Source organism: Anomaloglossus baeobatrachus, chromosome 4 (assembly GCF_048569485.1).
Source record: "Anomaloglossus baeobatrachus isolate aAnoBae1 chromosome 4, aAnoBae1.hap1, whole genome shotgun sequence".
In the NCBI taxonomy this organism is placed as follows: Eukaryota; Metazoa; Chordata; class Amphibia; order Anura; family Aromobatidae; genus Anomaloglossus; species Anomaloglossus baeobatrachus.
In genome coordinates this window covers 244,242,863-244,265,265 of record NC_134356.1, presented here as the reverse complement: position 1 = coordinate 244,265,265, position 22,403 = coordinate 244,242,863, and the positions used below count along the sequence as shown (strand labels likewise).

At 42.4% G+C, this 22,403-nt stretch overlaps 1 protein-coding gene across 10 annotated transcripts in view; it reads left to right on the top strand.

Annotated features, from left to right (window-relative positions):
• Positions 1 to 22,403, top strand: part of PPFIA2 (PPFI scaffold protein A2) — a 575,559-nt gene that overhangs the window by 480,909 nt on the left and 72,247 nt on the right. For all 10 annotated transcript variants that reach the window (XM_075344766.1, XM_075344764.1, XM_075344763.1 and 7 more), the window contains 2 exons: positions 20,511 to 20,592; positions 22,142 to 22,342. In XM_075344766.1, coding sequence (XP_075200881.1) covers positions 20,511 to 20,592; positions 22,142 to 22,342 — 283 coding nt within the window. The remainder of the gene's footprint in view (positions 1 to 20,510; positions 20,593 to 22,141; positions 22,343 to 22,403) is intronic.

Genomic DNA, 22,403 nt, shown 5'->3' with positions numbered 1-22,403 from the left:
CAGTTCAGCTCTCCACCCACATACAGTCAGCCATATACAGAGCATCTCCGGAGACGTAGGGTGGAGTTTTTTTCATTTGACACACTACATCCAAAAACTTTGCTTCAACCCCAGTGAGAGCCATTGAGAGACTGTGAATGGTTGTCCCTGGGGTGCCGGCGCACACATGCAGTGAAGGAAGCCTGTGCATTGTGGTTGTTTTTTCTAGGATGAAACATCTGAGCACCTATGATACTCGGCCAAGCACCATGAGTATCAGAGCTCCCCAATGCGCAATCGAGTAACGAGCAATATCCAGCACACTCGCTGATCACTAATAATGAACAAATCTCACCCAGTCACAGCAGTACAGTGTGAAATGAAGGACAATACCAATAACCATAGATAGATACTGCCGATTACACTTATGTTAATGCACATACTGTGTTTTTCCAAACATAAGACACCATCTTATACAGTGGAACCTTGGTTTACGAGAACAATCTGTTCTGGGGGTGTGCTTGTAAACCAAGTTACTTGTCTAGCAAAGCAAAATTTACCATAGGAAATAATGCAAGCTCAGACAATTCGTTCCACAACTTGTTCAATGTCCCATCCTGGTCCCCTATTGTGCCATTCCACAGATGCACAAACACACATATTATGCTCACCTTACCTTTCGTTCCCTCGCCGGCCTCCTGGTTCTTGTAGTCCGCAGGTACAGGATGTGTATCGGGTAATCATCACGACCGATGCCGGAGTTTCCGCTACCAGCGCGATGGCGTCAAAGGCAGGAGCCGCTTGCCTCTGATTGGTCAGCGTACTGCCTTTTTTAGAAGCGGATGACAGCGGACGTTCCTCCATCGTTGCGATGGTTACCCAATACACATCCAGTAACGGCGAACTAAGAGAGCCAGGTGGCCAGCGAGGGAACAGAAGGTAAGGTGAGCATAATATGTGTGTGTGCTTGTGTGTTTATGTGTGTTTGTGCAGATTGCAAGAGCGGGTCAGAGTGCGGTGAAAATACGGAATCGGAAGTTTGTGCGGTGAGTATTTGCTCGTACAGCAAAGCTTGCTCGTAAACTGAGTTACAAATTTACAGCAAGCCTTGCTCATATAGTGAAATACTCGCACACCAAGTTACTCGTAACCCGAGGTTCCACTGTACTTTTTTTTTCCCCAACAAAAATGCCAGGGCTTGTTTTTGGGTAGGGCTTATTCTTGGGGAAAAATGGTTGAGGGTAAGTTTACACCCCCATCAAAAAAGCAGACCCTTCTTTACAGGAGAATCATGCCAGACCCCGGACGTCTGCTTGGCTCCTAGGTCCTCCTGCGATCTTTGGCGGGCGCTCCCAGCAGGTATGCTCCACATGGTCCTCCCCTACTTCTGGCCCACACTCACATACATCAGATCGCACACACACACTTTTACTCATAAACACACACACACACACACACACACATGAGGTCGCGCACATGTGACGCCCTGCACTAGTCAGGTCGTCCCAGGTAGTCCCATGCACACACACCCCCTCCCTGAAGAAATGACAGCAGTCAACCAAGAAACCCTTGTCACCACCCTCCAGGTTTGATGTCCACACCAGAGGGGGTGGAGCCAGAAGGTTGGCTCCACCCACTGAGGAGTTCACAGGCCTGGAGGCGGGAAAGACACAAGTTCTAGGACACACAAGTAGATGAGTCTTGACAGTGGAGGAGAGAGGTCGAATTCAAGGGCAGACCTGTGAACAGGCCTGCCAATAGTCTACTCAGGTGGCGGGGTTGGAGCCCAGTCACCTCTGGCAAGGAGGCAGACGGTGGTGGCCGCCTGCAGGAGCTGGGGTTACAGCCAGTGGAACCGTAGGGATCGGGGTCGGGCGGTGGCCCTTCGGTACCGAGCCGGGAAACCGGAGCACCAGGAGGGGTACTCAGACCCAGTACAAAGCCCCGAACCGACAGGGCCGAGTCAAATCAACTGATTGCGGGCTGGACTTTAGGACCTATCCCACACAAGACCCGTTAGAAGACAACAGCCCAACCATACAGGGTAAAGCCACCGCCAAGGCATAGAGACCCAAAGGGCCAGCGTCTGCGGGCAAACAAGGCTCTTCTGACAACCAGCAAGCCGGGGAGCGGACTACCGTTGCTTAGGCATAGGAGTCAAACATTCATACAAAAAGGTGCAGGAGAAAGGCGGAAACCACCGTTCAGGGAGAAGCTGCAGCCAGCTGCGGGCCCCGTTCATCATGCTGTTTGGTTTACCAGAGACTTCAGTGTATTGTGTCATAGTGAGTACACCAGTGCCTTCGGGCCGTGCACCATGCCGCACCGCACCAGCAGACGTCCGCACCCGCTACCCTGCCTCAGCACTTCCCTCGGGCCCCCAGGACCATTACTCCCCTACCCACGGAGGGGTTAACACCAAGCTGCGCAACACCGTCCCCGGGAGGCCTAGTTAATGGCAGCGGTGGTGTCCATCTATTCACCACAACCTGTGGGTGGCGTCACAAACTTACATCCCTTCCAAACCACCGCGGCCTCCGGCCGTGGAACTCCCCACTGAAGTCCCTGCGTGTAGCACCAACCCCCTTGCAGAGAAACATGACCCCCGGGTCCGTGAGGAGCTCGAGCCACCACCCATCGTACAAGCACGGATCCGAGCAGCTCGGCGGTCGCAGCCGAGCCTGCGTGGTGGTACACACACAATCATACATCAGATTGCGCGCACACACACTTACCACCGGTGATATTGATTGCTTCCAGCCAGCAGGGGAAGATGGGACATGGTGCAGTGGAGCACGAGGATCTGCGGTGGAACTCATGAAGAACTCGGTGATGGAATTCATTGATGCTTTTCAACGCAGGTTCTCTATCCATTCCACCGCACTGCATTCCAACTTCCCCTGCCAGCCAGAAGCAAGCAACCAGTATCGCCGGATGTGGTGATTGTGTGTGTGTGTGTTCGATCTGATGTGTGATTGTGTGTGCGATCTGATGTGTGTGGGTGTGTGTTTGTGCTATCCAATTATCCAATTTGTGTGTGTTTGTGTTCCACTGCAGGTCCTCCCATTTAGCGTCTAGTGAGTATGATAGCGGGGTCTTATGTCTTCTTTCTTCTCTCTTTTGGGGGTACACGAGTATCCACTTAGCATAGGTTCTTGTAGGTAATGGTAAAGCTATTGGTATTCTACGTTTGGCATTATACATAGGAATATAGAACTATCCTAGAACAAAAATATAGATAAAGTGAGCATCTCAAAAGATCTAAAGAGTTATAACCAATGTATGCAAAAGTAAAAAACTGTCCAATAAGAGAGAAATGAAACATATGCCTAATGAATTAATATCTGATGTAAAAGTATAAAGTTTTATTTACATAGAAATCCACAGACTAGTACATAGAAATTTGAAAAATACTTAAAACCATCCAGACAATTGAAGAACTAGGCCTTAGCCTATAGATGAGCCAACCCAAGGTTCGTTGTTTGTACCTGACATAGAATTTTATAAATAAAAACAGATCCTGTCTTCAGAGTTTGGGTGCTTTACGTATGAACACCACAAGCTTGAGCATCACTGTGCTCGGGTACGCTCTGTGCTTCGCTCAGTGAGCCACTAGCAGTGTTTGATCGTCTGGCACTGGGGGTAATAACAGTGTTATCGGATCAAGTGTGCAACAAACAACAAAAATGGAAAAAAAACCTCCATTCGGAAGTGTTCTGTTTATGGCTAGCTGCATGTGGGTAGAGACCCGAACTACCCTCTTAGTGACTTCCATTGGGGTTCAGGTCAAGTTCGGGTTCAAAACCACATTTTATCTAAAGTCCTACTGAACCCACCAAACGTCCACGGGTTCATTCATCTCAATCTGTAATGAGATAAAAAAAACATTCCACATAAATAGTAAGTGACCACAGAAGAATTCGTAAGACAATCAATCAAGATTTCAGTCCAATATAATATATACAGTATATTCTAATAACATTGTTCAACAATTGCAAAGCGAGCTGCCAGCAGCGGATCTTGATGATTTATGTGCCCAAATCCATGCAGCATAGCAGAACATTCCTCAGACAATCATTAATAACCTCACTGATGGGAGCTTTTATTAGTATAAATGCAAAACATAATGCTCAGACGTCTGAGGAGGCAAGCTTAAATGAAACTTTTCCACAGCATCATTCTAGTAAAAGTGGATATCTTAACAGACTTCACAATGCATCATGCATACACTTTTAAATAGATCTTTTAGTGCTAATGTGCACTTATTTTGAATATCCATATCAGAATAGGTGTATGTATTGAGAATATTTTTTGAGAGTTTCACCCATTAACAACGAAGTAGCCCCATTCACAGCAGGCTAAAGTGTGTTATTTAGACATCACCCCCTATAACAAATGCAATTGAAGTCGAGCTCCGTCCACTGTTGCTAACCTGTTAAATGCCACTGTCAATACTCATGGGTTGCCATGACAGTTAGGGATCTCATTAAGACCCCTGTGCCTGTCCTGACAATGCTCCTATGAAAACCAGATAGTGAAGACCTTGATTTTTTATTATATACTGCAATACAGTTGTAATAATCTATATAGCACAAACAATCAAAGCCCTAAGGGGTTTGAAAAAGAATGTAAAAAGTAAAAAAAAAAAATGCTTAAAAAACATAAAAAATTCCATGAAAAGGGATTACATATCTAATTTGAGTACACCAGTGTAATCAAGTCTTAATGGCCTATTTAAAGGGAACCTGCTGGATTAATGCTAAGCAAGCTGTCAAATTACAAAGATTGATATTTTACCCATAAACTGAGTACCACTTAGAGAAGACATATTTTAAACAGGAGCTGGGAATGATGGAACTAGTCACTGGAGAGGGTCTTATTAGTGCCCACCTCTACTTGATTGACCGGTCTCTCCCTGTGTTTGTATAGAGATCTGTTATTCGACCAAAGGAGGCAATGGAGACCCAACCCAGTGAGCTGTGACTGGTATCCAGGGTTGCAAACTCTATTTTTTATGACCTTCTTATCAAAAAATCATCGACAGACAATATTTTTTACGGACTTATTGGAAAACCATAATAAATCATTGGTTTTTTAACGCTCATAATTCAAATACTAAGATAGCAGCTGCATTCACTGTAAACTGTAATGAACCTGACCGCTGATATATGCTGCCCAAACCGTGGCCAGCATGTATCATCCACTATATAGGCAAAGATCTGTCAGGCACTGTCAGCGGGCGGGGAGAAGACGCTGGTCTTTTCTTGAGATAGGCATCTGCTTTATTTTACTTTTCAAATTATTTGATTGGGAATTTGTTAGGATTTATCCCTCACCAGCTGAGAAATAAAAAGAAGCAAAACTGTCCAATAAATTAAAACCCTATGAAAACTTTAAATAGTGGAAATGTTTTAGATATGTTGTGCGAAATGGAAGTTTACCTTTAATGTGCATAATACATTAAGACTTCTGTTACAATCTCTTTTTTTCGTCTAGGAAGGATCATTTTTCTGGTTATCTTCTTCATCAATTTCTTGGAAGTAGAGAGCTTGTAATCTAAGAGCACTGAGAGCATAATTATATCAGTCCCAGATTAAAGCTAACAATTCCCTGCAGACTATTACTTCCTTCATAAAAGCCCTTTGACTAGAAAGGCATGATATTGAAATGTAATTACTTCCATCTTAATGTAAGGGATTTAAGTGTAACATTATTTAGTGTAAATGTTATAGTATGGGTCACCTTCTAATATACAGTATATTGAATGTGACATATGCATGCAAGTGTGTGTGTATATATATATATATATATATACACACCGTATTTTTCGGACTGTAAGACGCATCGGACCATAAGATGCACCCTGGTTTTAGAGGAGGAAAATAAGATTTTAAGCAGAAAATGTGGTCATGACACACTGTTATGGGGCGGGGATCTGCTGCTGACACGTTATGGTAGTAATGTCCCCAAATTCTTTACTAAGGTACCCCATCCTGGTAATGATCCTCCTGCCTTGTATATGATCCCCATCCTTATATATATGTCCCTCATCCTGGTATGCCCCCATCCTGTTATATACCCCCATCCTAGTATATGGCCTGCATCCTATGGCACACACAATAAAATGAATGTTTATACTCACCTTTCCTCACTCCAGCAGCATTGCTCGTCTTCCTGTCTGTCAGAAGCAGCGCCGCTGACCTGTGTGGAGTCAGTCACCGATCCCTGCAGCATCGCGATCTCCTATCTGCCTGCCCGTTGATGTGTGCAATGACATCATCCCTGTGCTAACCGCTCTCTACACAGATCAGCAGGCCGGCAGACAGGAGGAGATTGCAATGCTGCAGGGAATGGTGACTGGAGAGTATACCGTACTTATTCACTGCCCCCCGCACTGAAGTGATGCGCGTGGGGAAGTGAATATAGCCACACATGATCACTCCAGGCTGTAGTTGCCAGGGGTGATCACGCGGGCTGGCTGTTAATTATGCGCGTATCCCCCGCCCATCATCCCGCCCACCTATCAGCGCCGGCTTTAGCGCTGAGAAATGATGGGCGGGAAGATGTGTGCATATAAAATGAGCGGACCCACGTGATCACGGTAGGCGCTGCTACAGCCTGTGCATGCCGCCGATGACCTGCTCCACCGCAGCACCCTCATTCCCCACAGCCATGCCCCTACAATCAGACTATAAGACGCACCCCCCCACTTTCCCCCAACATTTGGGGGGGGGAAAGTGCATCTTATATATATATATATATATATATATATATACTGCATATATACACACACATACACATTCATGGCTAAAAGTGTTGGCACTCTTGAAATTGTTCCAAGAAATGAAGTATTTCTCTCATGAAATTATTACAATGACACATGTTTATTTGTTTGTGTATATTGGAGCAACACGAAAAAACTGAGAAAAAAAGGCAAATTGGACATAATTTCACACAAAACCCCCAAAATTGTGGGTAAAGAACTTCGTTTCACGCATTGCACACATTTTGGAGAACTAACCACAGATATTCTGTGGGTGTAGGCTTGTGTGAATCTTTATTTCTCTTCATGTAACCCGAGACAGACTGGATGATGTTGAAATGAGGGCTCTGTTGTGGCAATATCTACACTTGTAAGCTCCATGTTCTTTTTTTATGCAGAAGATAGTTTTTAATGACATTGGCTGTATGTTTGGGGTCATTTTCCTGAGCAGAATAATTAGACAATTAGATGCCTTCCTGTTGGTATTCCATGATGGGTAAGTATCGGCCTATATTAATCAGCATTGAGGACACCATTAATGCTGACCAAATTCTGAAATCCAAGCTTGGGCTCACAATTTATCCTCAAACCCTTAATAAAATATAGAAGTTTATTAATAAATCTTTAAAATAATCCCAAAGACACACAAACATTAACAATCCAAGGTCAGGTGACCCCCCCTCAAAAAAATTTATACTGATACAAGGGGACGGAAATGAATGGAATGGGGAGGAAGGAATGCCCTGATAGCCCTCAACAATTCCGGTGTCCCTACCTAACAACGGAGGGTGTGACACCTTAAGTTACCGGGCGCCCCCGATCCATGTCGACTGTCCCTTTTTCTCACCCTAAATATAGGGAAGATAGTTTAAATAGAAGGGAGGGAGAGAGAAGGAAACCATTCCCAAAGGTACAGTAGGGTCTGAAAAAATAAACAAATAAAGGTTTTATAAAACCTGACTCAAGGTGATATGAAATACAACCGCAGAAGGTAATACAAAAACAGTAATTTCTGCAGAAATGTAGCTCATATGATAGTCTATTACACCGTAAGGTGTCACAGAAAAAGAGCCACCATAGTCTCTATGCAATCACAATAAGACCAGGTAATCAGCAGAATAACTCACCACCACCCATTGATACTAATGTCCTACTGGGGTGCCAATAGCCCAAAGCTTACAGCCATGGATTACCACCATACAGGATTTGCTGCCGTCTCCCCAAGCTTCCTGATGAACCTTTAATGGGAAAGGAGAAACGCGTAGAGGCTAGGCAGGGATGAAGACCTGCTCTTTTCAGGGAAGTGATTTATTTTCTTTTCTTCCTTTTCTGTCCTATGTTATTAAGTAATTGTGACGGGGGCTATTGGCACCCCAGTAGGACATTAGTATCGATGCGTGGTGGTGAGTTATTCTGCTGATTACCTGGTCTTATTGTGATTGCATAGAGACTATGGTTGCTCTTTTTCTGTGACACCTTACGGTGTAATAGACTATCATATGAGCTTAATGTTTGCAAAATTACTGTTTTTGTATTACCCTCTGCAGTTGTATTTCATATCACCTTGAGTCAGGTTTTATAAAACCTTTATTTGTTTATTTTTTCAGACTTTACTGTACCCTTGGGAACGGTTTCCTTCTCTCTCCCTCCCTTCTATTTAACACTAGAAGTCCCAGAGAGGGGTCATTTAATATTTCTACCTTTGGAACCCAGAGACGGGTCGAATGATCTGAAGGATTTTAGCTAACATCCTATAATCACCGTCTTTTGTTCTGTAATTAAGGCCATTACTGTCGCACCACAGGAGGTTGTTGTTTTCCATTGAGTTTAGCCATTTAGTTTCTAGTTAGTTCTATTCAGTTTGGACTACAGGCCCAGTCACACACAACGACTTACCAGCGATCCCGAAAACAATGCGACCTGATAGGGATCGCAGGTTAGTCGCTGGGAGGTCGCAGGTGAGATGTCACACAGTCAGATCTTACCAGCGATGCAGGAACGATACAGGTCGCAGTAGCGACCTGTATAACGATCTCAGCAGTCACTGTGACCCTGTCACACAGTGTCAAACACAGTGATGTGTCCTGCCCAGCAGGACGTCGCCTTTGAAGAAAATGGCCTGGACCATTCTGCAACGACTAGAGATCTCACAGCAGGGGCCTGATCGCTGGTAGGTGTCACACATAACAAGATCGCTAACGGGATCGCTACTGCGTCACGGAAACCGTGACTCAGCTGCGATCTCGTTATGTGTGACGGTACCTTAAGGGTCATTTGATCCTCTTTCAGGACTTCAGGGGGGAGCTTGAAATTTCTGGGACTTCTAGTGAACTATCTTCCCTATATTTAGGGTGAGGAAAAGGGACAGTTGACGTGAAACGGGGACGCCCGGTCACTTAAGGTGTCACACCCTCCGTTGTTAGGTAGGGACACCGGAATTGTTGAGGGCTATCAGGGCATTCCTTCCCCCCCTCATTCCATTCATTTCTGTCCTTTTGTATCAGTATCAATTTTTTTGAGGGGTCACCTCACCTTGGATTGCTAATGTTTGTGTGTCTTTGGGATTATTTTTAAAGATTTACTAATAAACTTCTATATTTTATTAAGGGTTTGAGGATAAATTGTGAGCCTGTACCATACTGTACCTGACAAATCTAATTTATTTTTTTAAACGAAATCCAAGCTTGCAAGAAACTTCCACCTTTACTGCTGCCTGCAGACACTCATTTGTACACCACTTTCAAACACTTCGACAAACAAACTACCTACTGTTGAAGCAAAATATTTCACAATTTGACACATCATTCCAGAGCACCTGTTGCAATTTTTCTGCACCCTAGTGTCTATGCTTTTGTGCATAGATGAGTCGCTTGGTTTTTCCTCAAGGCGTAGATAAGGATTTGGCAATAATCCTTCCATGAAGACCACTTCTGGCCAAACTTCTTGAAACAATAGACAGGTATTGCTGATTTCCACTGTTTTTTGCTCATTTTGAGCTGTTGGCACTGCTGGACATGTGACTTTGAAGGGAAGTAAGCATCATGTGTCTTTCATCTGTTGCACAAAGTTTCTTTGGACAACCACTGCTTCTACAGTATTCAGAGACTCATTGCGGTAGTGAAGGAGATGGAGAGTTTAATCTCCCAATCTTCTCCTCACCTGTGATCCGATCACAGAATTGGATCACAGTTGCATGATACTCGGCAGACACTCAAACCGAGCTTGAGCCGAGTGTCATTAGCATATTGCACCCGATGCATATGTGAAGATCCCCGGTAACTGTGGGATCCAGATATGTTTCAAAAGTGGTGTCACTGACAGGAAAGGCAAGCCTCCAAGCTGGTAGTACAATGATAAACAATATTTATTAAGACCAACTCGCCCCTGGATCCAGCGGTGGCCGCGGGTAACCTCAGTGACAGCAGCTGATCGCGCTACTCATCTCATTAGCTGCGTGGAGGTGACCGGAGCGGCGGTGTCTTCTGCTGCTCCTGTCAGCTCCATGCAGCAGAGCTGGAAGCGACGCTGGAGGTCCGTGGATTACGCCGGACATGGAGGGTTTGTCGGGGTTAATAAATTGGTAATAAGGGAATTTGTTTGTGTTTTTTATTTCTAATAAAGGATTTTTTTCGTGTGTGTGTGTTTTTTTACTGTCACTTACAGATTAATCATGGAAGGTGTCTCATAGACGCCTGACATGATTAATCTAGGACTTATTGGCAGCTATGGGCTGCCAATAACTCCTTATTACCCCGATTTGCCAACGCACCAGGGTAAATCGGGAAGAGCCGGGTACAGCCCCAGAACTGTTGCATATAATGTATGCGGCAATTCTGGGCAGCTGCTGACTGATATTGTTAGGGTGGGGGGCTCCCCATAACGTGGAGCTCCCCATCCTGAGAATACCAGCCTTCAGCCGTATGGCTTTATCTGGCTGGTATTAAAATGGGGGGGACCGCACGCCATTTTTTTAATTATTTATTTATTTTTTTCACTGCACAGTATAGACACGCCCACCGGCTGCTGTGATTGGGTGCAGTGAGACAGCTGTCACTCAGCGTGGTGGGTGTGTGTGACTGCAACCAATCACAGGCACCGGTGGGGGGAGAAAGCAGGGAATACAAGATTGTTTAATGAGCGGCCGGCTTTTTCAAATTAGAAAAAGCCGACGAAGCAGTGTGAACGCCGTGCAGCGCCGGTGATCGGGGAACGGTGAGTATGAGAGAGGGGGGGACACTTCAGTCACTCGGGGGATTAGCGGTCACCGGTGAATCCTTCACAAGTGACCGCTAATCAGTACACGGCACACAGACAGAGCCGCAGCATGACTATGAAGTCGGGTGAAGTTCACCCGAGTTCATTCTCATCCCGCTACTCTGTCTTCCGACATGTAGTAACGACATTTTGCATCACACACGTACATTTCACACGGACAACACATACACATGTCAGTTATTTCACTCACGCACACACGGACATTCCACACGCACATACGGCTAGCATACGGGATACACACGCAGGCCACACATACCATAAAAACGGACCTAAAAAACGGAAAACGGACCCGAAAAACGGCCCGTTTTACACGGACGTGGTTTTCACGGATGTGTGGCGGAGCCCTTAAAGGTTTTCTTTTAAATATTACTGATTTTAACGTGTATACATGAAGCAAAGAGGGTTCCCTCTAAAGAAAACTAAATAGCCCCCCCTGCTGGAGCTTTCTGTGTCATCAAGCATTTCATTTTGAGACACCGTACCAAAGTGCATGTTGTACTTAATCTGCCCCTTGCTTTTCTTAGTTGCAGTGTGGGATGATGGAAACCTTTGGCTTACCCCCTCACTAGTTGTTAACACCAATGTGATTAAGGAGAGAGGAGCCATGTGGATATTTTTAAAGCCCATAGGAATAGGCTATAAGGTTAGCCTAAGCAAGTCACCTCTGCTCCTGTACCCTTGGGAAACTGCATGGGCCTCCTCTATAATACATATGTCCTTGGCTTGGCTAGAATTGCTGTACAAGGAAACAAACTGTCCTGCTGAGAAATAATGTATAGATTTATAGCTAATTTACTGTAAAGAATTTCCTGAGTTCTAGAATAGCTAAAGAAAAATCAATCTTATTACCATTTTTAAGAGTTATCATTTGTGAATATATGTATCACTATTTAATGATTCTGAATATAGATCCCCTGCGCAAGCATCGCTCTGCTCAGGTGTTCTCACAGTGCGAGCCGCTTGCAGTGTTTGATCGGTTCGCACTGGGGTTAACAGCATGATCAGTTGTAATGTGCAGCAAAAAAAAAAGGGTCGGCTACAGAGAGAAAATGAGGATTGTTCCTCCCAGTAGCTACCAGTTTTCAGTTATAGAGGCGTGCCCGAAGCAGCTACATACATCACCCAGTTCACAGTGAGCAGCAGCTGTAAGCACACACCTGCAATTCTATTGCATCTGTACAAAGCAAGCTGTCAATCAAATTTGCCTGGGCGTGCATACAGCTGCTGCTCACAATGCTGAGAGCAATGACTGTAGCAACTCCAGACATACCTTATCTTCTCCCAGCAGCTACGCATTCAGTCAGGCGCTCAGACAGCATTCTAACGCTATTAACTCATAGATTAACATGCATGTCAATAGCATTTGGGGACATGACAAGTTCCCTTTTACATTACAGTTTCAAGTTAGGTGTCGAATTACACATTTCCGTGCTATGATATCCCAGTGCTGTGTTATGTGAATCAATCTAATTTTTACTAGCTCTGTACATAGCAATATTAAATAGTCATGTCATGTTCAGGGACGTTGACATATACCTAGGTCCCTAAATCATTGTTTGACCAAATAATTGTGAGAATGTCTGAACCATTAGGGTTCATTTACATCAAATGTTGTTGACCAAAAAGGTAAAACAAAAAGCACAACCACATAAGTTGAAACACATTGAAGCCGTGGACTTCATCTGTTGAAGCTGCGCGGTCAAACATGGCACTGCAAAACCTCAGCAATTCGCAGTAAAGCCAGTATATAGTTATGGACAGAAGTGGCTGACGTAACATGTGTAATAGGAAGGAGGAGGATAATATCTCAATAATACATCAAAAATATACAATCAAAGGAACATAGGCAGTAGTGAAATAAATATCAAAGGCTAGTCATTTAAAAACTGAATTTACTCATTAACATTTTTCCTTGAGGGAATTTAACACATTTCTGAAACTGCATCCAAAAAATGAATATTACATGATTAGGGCCAACAACAAAGTGCTGCAATGTTTTCTCCAGATTAATAAAATATTTCCTGTTAAAGAACAACAAAGTTGGTCAGGCGACAACTCTAGACTGTCAAACCATCATCTGGGCCATGGATTTATTTTCTTCATCACTTCTTGCCTATTCAATAAGTAATATGTGAGTGGAGTTGGGTTAATAAAGGAGTTAAAGAGGGTGTATTTTTGTATTTTATTTCAAATAAAGGATTTTTTTGGTGTTTGTGTTTAAGTTCACTTACAGATTAGTGATGGGGTCTCATATACATCTCCCATTGCTAATATTGGACTTAGTGGCAGCTGGGAGCTGACATTAATCGCTTATTACCCCAAATGCCACCACACCAGGGCAATTGGGAAGAGCCGGGTAAAGTTCTGGGATTGTTGCATCTATTCTGGGGTGGCTGCAGGTTGATATTTTTAGGCTGGGGGGCCAAATAACCATGGCTCTCCCCAGCCTGAGAATACTATCCCCCAGCTGTCAGGCTTTATCATGGCTGGGTATCAAAATTGGGGGGCACCGCACGCCCTTTCGTTAAATTATTTATTTAAATTATTAAACATAAAAAAGCTGCATGCGGTTCCTCTTATGTTGGTGCACAGCTAAGATAAGTGCACATCTGGTAGTTGCAGCCTCTTGCCATATGCTTTATCTGTGCTGGGTATCATAATATGGGGGGACCCTACAACAATGTATTTATTTACTTTCACTGTACTGTTGACCTGCAGACAGTGCCTGTGATTGTAAGTGCCAGACACTCTGTCACTCACCGTGGGGGCGCATCTGACTGCAACCAATCACAGATGCCAGTAGGTGGGGAGAGCAGTGCATATGCAATGATGGATAATGGGCGGCCCCAGAAGCAGTGTACAGCTGCACCAGAGCTTTGGTAACTATGAAGCGCTTGCTTTATTCTTATTTTTTTATTTATCCTTTTTTTTTTTTATTTCCCAAGTAGCTGGATCCGGATCAATACCCAGAGTTCCCTGAGAATTCTGGGCCCTGCACTCGGGTACATTTGAAACTATGTAGATCCAGACTTTTACAGTCTGGGTCCGCCCATCACTAGTCAAGACTCAACTTAATGAACTAGAAGCTCTTGCCAGCAAACCCTTGCTTAAATGATGTGTTTTTTAGGGCTTTTTGTAGTCTAAGGGATAAAAGTTTCTCCTTGTAGATTCTGCCAAGTCATCTTAGAAAGACTTTTAGGGCATGCAATGCTCTCCTGGGAATTTAAATATACAAATAGGCTCTTCAGAGAAGAGGTCTTGAATTATAGTGCCACCTGTTGGAAATTGCAATCCTAAAAGTTATTATTGACCTTTTTTCAAGGGTCTTTACTTAGGGTCAGAAGCCCAACCATAAACTCCATTTACAGAGACATGTTTCATAGTGTTTGTTCCTCATCAGGGAAAATCTGGAGATTTAGTTTGGCTGGATAAAAGGCATTTGATACTGTGTCTAAGTGGTAAAGTTTCTGTTTGTGTAGGGTGCCAAATTAAAGGATAGCCTTGCATGGCCTATAAATCTCCCAGTTTCCATACTACAACTCCGTGCCCTTTGCAAGGAGAGACCTTAACCCTTAAACCCCTTGTCAGAGACCTCATACTGAGCCAAATCAGTTCTCCTGCTTTGTACTGATGAGTGATTCCTTTTAATTCCAAGTTGGATTTTGCTGGTTTAAATTCTTCTAACACATAGCATTGAGGATTTAGAACTTTTTTATTTACTTTAAAGATTATCTTAAATGATTAATAAATAGGGATGATCGAATTTCACAAATATTCGGCAATATTCGGCTTCACGAATATTCGACAAATAGGTCGCCGCTATGCAAATATTCGATGCGCAATGTAAGTCTATGGGAAGCCCGAATAGTTGCCATTCAGCAACTATACAGGTTTCCCATAGACTTACATTGCGCATCGAATATTCGCAAATAGTCGAATAGCGGCTATTCGTCGAATATGGGTGTAGCCGAATATTTGAGGTATTCGATCATCCCTATTAATTAAACTCGATAAAGTATGAGGATAGCGCCCCCTTCCTTCACAATGCACAAACCTTTGCACTTGCACATTAGATGCTTCAAAGTAAAAGATAAGGATAGGACAGAGTCTAGAAAATCCAAAGCAGCCAGCATGAAAATTGAGAGATTTCTATTTTTTTTTAAATAAAGTTTGTGATATGGAAAAAAAATTCCAAAAATTAAAAAAAAATACATTTAGTACACAAAATCCTATTTTAAAGAATGTCATGTTCTGATATTAGCATCCCGGTAAATTGAGAGTTGTTGATTTTCCCAGCAGAAATCTCCACCAGAGGGCAGACTACTCCCTATTTTGAATAACCGTAGAATAGTATCTTTCCTACTATTTCAGCAGGTTTATTTATTTATTTGGAGTCATTATTAAGCCATACAGACATACAACCATGCATTACATTAATACAGGGAATCCAGAATAGGACTCCTAAAGAAAAAAATATAAAAAAATCACCCAGCCTAAAAATCTTATTTCTTTTCTTTTAATTGCCAGCACTTATATGATAAACTTGCTATTTAATTACTGTCTGTTTTAAAGAAAATCTGTCAGCAGGTTTTTGTTAAGTAATCTGACAGCAGACAGTATGAGCTAGGGACCCTAATTCCAGCACTTTGTTTACTGGGCTGAACAGTTATCATATAGTCACAGTTTTATCTGCCACAGATGGAGTTATTATTATTTATTTCTAGAGCACCATTGATTCCATGGTGCTGTACATGAGAAGGGGTTACATACAGAATACATATACAAGTTACAATAGACAGACTAGTACAGAGGGAAGAGGGCCCTACCCTTGCGGGCTTACATTCTATAGGATTTTAGGGAGGAGACAGTAGGTGGGGTGTAGATTGGGGCGGCAGCTCCGCACGGTGGTGGGGCGGCAGCTCTGCACGGTTGTGTGGCGGAGTTGTTGATTTGTGTATAACCAGCCCACGCCAAAGCTTTCTGTGCACATTTGATAGTGGTTGGACTACCCTGCAAGTGCCAAGTTGTCCGGTGATGATAATCTCTTGAAAATAAAACAGTGATTGTATTGAAACAGCACACCACAGCCCTGTGAGTGACACATCACTGTAACCAGCGACTCTGCTTCTAGATTATGGTGTTCTCAGATTACGTAGCAAAACCTGCTGACAGAATCTCTGTACATATATACTTCCTTTCCAGTCCCAGGCCTTGTGATAATAATTTCTTAATATAGAACAAATTATTGGACTGCTCACACGTGTGAGAACCACATTTTTGTACTGAAACCTATTCTCTTTAACTTTTAAGACTTCCACTGGGGGTGACAGATTGATACAAGTAGACACCTAACTAGTATTGTTAGACAATTTATTTTATTTTAAAAGGTACCTGTCATATAAAAAAAGCTATTAACCTGCAAATATGGGGTTCATTTGCTGGTAAATAGCTTTTTGAAGCCATGTGGCCGCAGCACTGGGAGCCCCACTTCCGGAAGGAAATTAACTCTTTACTCCTCCAAGCAGCCTTGGGTTTTCAGTCATAGGGGCACAGTACATTGAGTGGCGGCTGTAACCGCTCCCCGACACTGACTGACAGCTAGTTCAGCATTGCATCAATGCAGAGCTGGTTGTCAGTGCCAGAGTGGTGGCTTTCAGATCGCAGTAGACGGAGTGGCCACAAGTCTCCCGACCGGAGCATGACATCTTCATATATATTTCTCTGAGACAGCGATGCTTCGGTCAGGAGAGCCATGGCCAGTCCATACATTGCAGTCCAAGATTTGACCGATGTGCATGGCTGTCCAAATGAGCCGTTAACATTCCCAAGCAAATTCACAAATTGATCTTTTCTGGTAAAAGAAAAAGACTTTTCCTGTAGTATTACCAGTGTATTAAAGGTATTATCTACTATCAGAAAATCCCCCCACCCCAGCAAACTACACTTTAAACACCATCACCAGGTCCACCGTTGAGTCTCAGCCTGTGTTCTAGGTGTCTGGTACTGGCTGCTGCGCTCACGTATTTAAAGCATGGTAGCTAATTGGTGAGCTCATCAGCTCTGCCCTGTGTAGACAGAACAACCTGCCCAGAGCCACTGAGGTCACTGAATGCCCACCATGCTGTGGACGTGACTTCAACGCTGCAGCCAGTGCCAGAACTGGAACTGTTGAGTAAAATGTTTTTTTTGTTTGTTTTGGGTTCTACAAACAGCACCCTAGGACAAATATTTCTGAAAGGGGACAACTTCTTTAAGGTGCATCGTCTAGCGCTGCAGCTCCAAAACAGCTGATTTTATATATATATATATATATATATATATATATATATATATATATCTTTCCCCATCTGTCTCTTTCTAGGTCAGTCTCTTTCCCAGGTCTGTCTCTTTCCCCGTCTCTTTGTATGTGTCTTTTCCTGTCTGTCTCTTTCCCTGTCTGCCTGTCTCTGTCTGTCTCTTTCCTTGTCTGTCTCTATTTCTCTGTCTCTTTCCCCGTCTGTCTCTATCAAGGTCTGTGTCTTTCCCCATCTATCTTTGTCTGTGTCTCTGGCTGTCTGCTCCTTCCCAGTCTGCCTGTCTCTGTCCCTGTCTGCATGTCTGTCTGTCTCTTTCTTCGTCTGTCTCTTTCCCCGTTTGTCTCTTTCTCCGTCTGTCTCTTTCTCCGTCTGTCTCTTTCCCCATCTGTCTCTTTCCCCTTCTGTCTCTTTCCAGGTCTGTCTCTTTCCAGGTCTGTCTCTTTCCAAGTCTATCTCTTTCCAGGTCTGTCTCTGTCTGTCTCTTTCACTGTCTGTCTCTGTCTGTCTCTTTCCCTGTCTGTCTCTATCTCTCTGTCTCTTTCCCTGTCTGTCTCTCTGTCTGTCTCTTTGTCTTTCTCTCTGTCTGTCTTTGTCTGTCTCTGTCTGTCTCTCTCTATCCGTCTCCCCACCGACATCTTATTACCTCACATATACGCTTCTTATACTATGAATGTCTTTTATTCCTATAGCAACCAATCACAACTCCTACTAATAACCTGTAGTTCTAGGTTCCATTTACTTTAATGGAGGCATGTTTTTTGGAGAATAACTGTAAAGCGCGGGGTTAAATTTTCCTGTCAAAACATAGTCTATGACGTTCCCTGGGTCACATGAGGTGTCTGTGCAAAATTTCGTGATTGTAAATGTAACTTTTCGCTTCACTTTTTCCCCATTATGTAGATAGGGGCAAAATTGATTGGTAAATTGGAATGCGCGGGGTTAAAATTTTGCCTCACAACATAGCCTATGACGCTCTCGGGGTCCAGACGTGTGAGTGTGCAAACTTTTGTGGCTGTAGCTGCGACGGTGCAGATGCCAATTCCGGACATACACACACACACACACACATACATACATACACACATTCAGCTTTATGTATTAGATATATATGTACTGTAGATATATGCGGTATATATATATATATGTGTATATATATATATATATATATATATACAGTATATATGTATTCCCATGAAAAGCTTGACAATGAATTGAAGAGTCGCCTGTGATACCTACTAACTTACTTTGAACATGTAACAGTCAGTCAATTTAAATTGAGCAAGGTGAAATAAAAGTGATACATGCTGTAGTTAATCCTCGGCACTCTGAGATATGGTAGTGTTATGGCTGTTTTATATGAGCTTTACGACATAATCTACATGTCCCATTGAGCTTTAAATTGCACAAGTAGCCTTCCTGTTGATTTCAAAGAGCCATTGGCACCACAGGTTTCCATTTTTCATTTTGAACAGATATGCTTTAGACATATTTCAAATCATGTTATTTGCTTGGTAAATAAAATGTATCATCCAAAATGTAATAAATGTCAGAAATGGAATGAAATTCAGCGGGTGAAATAAGTATTGAATACGTTGCCAATTTTCTCAGAAAAATATATTTCTAAAGGTGCTATTGACAAGCATTTCTCACCAGATGTTGAGCACCTCCAATCCACACAAAGAAATCCCACCATAAATGTCCATAAATTAAGCTATGTGTATTAATGTGCAATTACACAGGAAAAAAGTATTGAACATGCTTACTGAAATTTATTTACTACTTTGTACAAAAGCTTATGTTGGTGCTAACAGCTTCAAAACACTTTTTGTTCAACAATGGAGTCATGCGTGGTGAGCCTGCATTCAGGCCTTCGAGGTTGAGTGCATTACTTATTGTTTTCTTTGAAGCAATTGTAACTTTTGTTTTCAGGTCTTTTTGGAATGCTCTACAGGTTATTTTTGGCTCTTGGACAACTCTTATGATAAATCTTTTCACTCTTCTGTCTGAATTATTTTAGTGAGCACCTCATCAAGGCTTTGTTCTTTCCACTTCTGGATTATGACCCCAGCAGTGCTCACTTGATCCTTCAGTAGTTTAGAAATTCTGTAACCAATGACATCAGTATATTTTGCAACATTAAGATTGCGAAGGTCTTGAGACAACTCACTGGTTTTTCCCATCATGAGGTGTTTCTTGTGGTATTTTGGTAATAAGACACCTTTTTATAGGCCATCAGTTGAACCAGCTGATATCATTTTTCATTGCGTGGCAGGAATACTGTTTAATTACTAATAGATTTCAGCTGGTGTCATGACTTTCCATGACTTTTTTTTTTCACCTTTTTCTTTTTGTGTTTAATACTTTTTCACTGTTTTATGTCTTATTATTACACATCACTAAATTTATGGACATCTCTGGTTTGATTCTTTGCCTGCGTGGATTGGATGGGTTGCTACCGACAATTTAGTGAGAAATTCATGTCAATAGCACCTTTAGAAATATATCTAGTTATTAAATTGGTGACATATTCAATATTTCTTTCACCTTCTGTATAGTATGGTAATTCTTTCCTGGTTAATCACCTTAAAATAGAGGGTAGTAACATTAGATGAGCAATGGAATGTTTTTATTTTGTGATCCCTATATACATTTCTTAAAATTGAAATTGCAACACCAAGAAGGAAAAGTTGTGGAATTATAGAAATCACAGCAGCAATAGACATGTTAATGATATGCAAGCCGACTGCTTGCACTCAAGATGTGTAAAGCGTTTTTAAACATATCACCAGCAGGGAGGAAAAGGGATTGAGAGTATTTAAACACACAAAGGGAAGTGCTGATGATTAGCAGCTGAAAAGGTGAGAAACTCCTCAGCTTGTGTAGCCAAATGCTGCAGCCTTTTACAGCCGGACACTACAGAACTGTCTGTCAAGCGTGACACATGGCACTGGCAGCTTAATAGGCAATGAATGGAGTGGAAGCTGAACATCTTCACCTCCTCTACATTAAAAACTGGGCTGCCGAGTGCATTTCTTGATGTTCCAGAGCCCTGTCTTCAGGATCGCATGGGGTCCCAGTGGTGAAGGACTCCTGTGATCAGCAAGTTATCAAGTGGAGTTGATATTTTTTACAATATCATTTCATGAAATTATTGCATCTGGAGTTTGAATTAAAGTACTCTCACTTCTTTTTCTTAGACATGAACTTTTAGAAGAGGCCAGACGGAAAGGGCTACCATTTGCTCAGTGGGATGGACCAACTGTGGTGTCTTGGCTTGAGGTAAATGTTGGAAAAATCTACCACACTCTAAATACTACTTTATGCAATGAAAACAACTGGTATACTTTTGATCACATAGAAAATGTTATCATTGGACACTTTGGTTATATCATCTATAGGTGGCACTCACACTGGTGTATAACATGACCAAGTGATATCTGATGTTTTATCAGATAGTTCTTGGCCCAATATTATACTATGTGGCAGTGCCGATCAGTGCTTTTTTCCTCTTGCCGAATTAGCATACAAGAAAAATATCTGCATGTTGCGATTGGCAGCGTATGTCGGACAACGAGCACCGATTTAAGTCTATGGGTGTATGTGAAACATCGGACTGCACTCAGATGTCATCCAAGTGCAGTCTGATTTATGCCAATATAGACAATAGAGAAGCTGGAGAAACTATTCTCGCATGCAAGAGAATCGGATCACATCAAATGACAGTCGGCTCAAACTCAGAGCAAAGATTGAGCTGAGTGTCATTTGCATAATCGTCCTGATTCTCCCGCATGAGAGATTCAATAGCCGTATGAGCGAGACCAGAAGATATTTTTGAATCAATCTGAATCAATTGGCAATTGATTGGCTCCCAAGTCAGGTCTGATCAAATGTTTGGCCTATTATTAAGTCAGATTTGGGCTCACTGTAGGATTCCCCAGGGGCCAGGGTTCTCCAGGGACCATTTCAACAGTCCTTCAGAAAAATATTTAATTTCACTCAGGGCTAGAACTTGTCTGGATCACTACAAAGTAAAATGTACTGGCACTTGGGAAAACATTTGACATGTTGTAGAGATATTTCAGAAGGTGTGATCAATGTGGGTCTGAGACTCAGCCCCACACTAATCTCTAAAATGAAAAGCTGAAGTTCTGAGCTGAGAGCTGCTCTTCTCCAATATAAAAGACAAGCTTAAAGACTTTCAATTGATCAGGACCGGTGCTCTGATGAGCACTTCTGCCTTAACATTTTATTCGATGAACACTAGAAGTCCCTGGAATTTCGAGCTCCATAGGGTTCCAATGGTAGAAATGTTAAATGACCCCTCTCTGGGACTTCTAGTGTTAATGAATCTGGACCACCTTCGATCAAAACTTCTGCAATGTCTGTGCGATATATGAAAAGTTGTTGTTTTTTCCTTTCTTGAGTTGCACATCATATGTATTTTGGTATATTGTCTGTTTTAGCTAACTTATCTGAATTTTCCTAATTTATTTCACAGTAAAAGAAAAAAAAGATTAAATATATAAATATGTAGTATGTAAAAACTATACAATAATACATATGGCTATTTTTGTAGGCTCCATTTGACTTCTGCTGGACATGGTACAATAATATAATATGCAGCCTATTTCCAATGTGTGTAAAAGTACAACAATGTATAGTACCAGCTATATTCATTACCATTCAAAAAACATGCATTAAAAAAGACCCCATTACATACATAAGTGAACAGTTCTAGAAATGTAGCCCCATGACCTTATTAAAATTAGATGAAGAATCAAACTGACTTTATTTTTTTTGTAAGCTTACTTTCACTCTTTTTTCCCAGTTATGGCTAGGAATGCCAGCCTGGTATGTTGCAGCTTGTCGTGCCAATGTTAAGAGTGGTGCCATTATGTCTGCATTGTCAGACACAGAAATCCAGAGAGAAATTGGGATCAGTAATCCCTTACATCGTTTGAAACTACGCCTTGCTATACAGGAGATGGTGTCGCTTACAAGTCCGTCAGCCCCTCCAACATCAAGAACCGTGAGTTTGTCAGCTTTCTCTTTTGTAACTTGATGAGTATCTAACATACTTGGCAAAATAT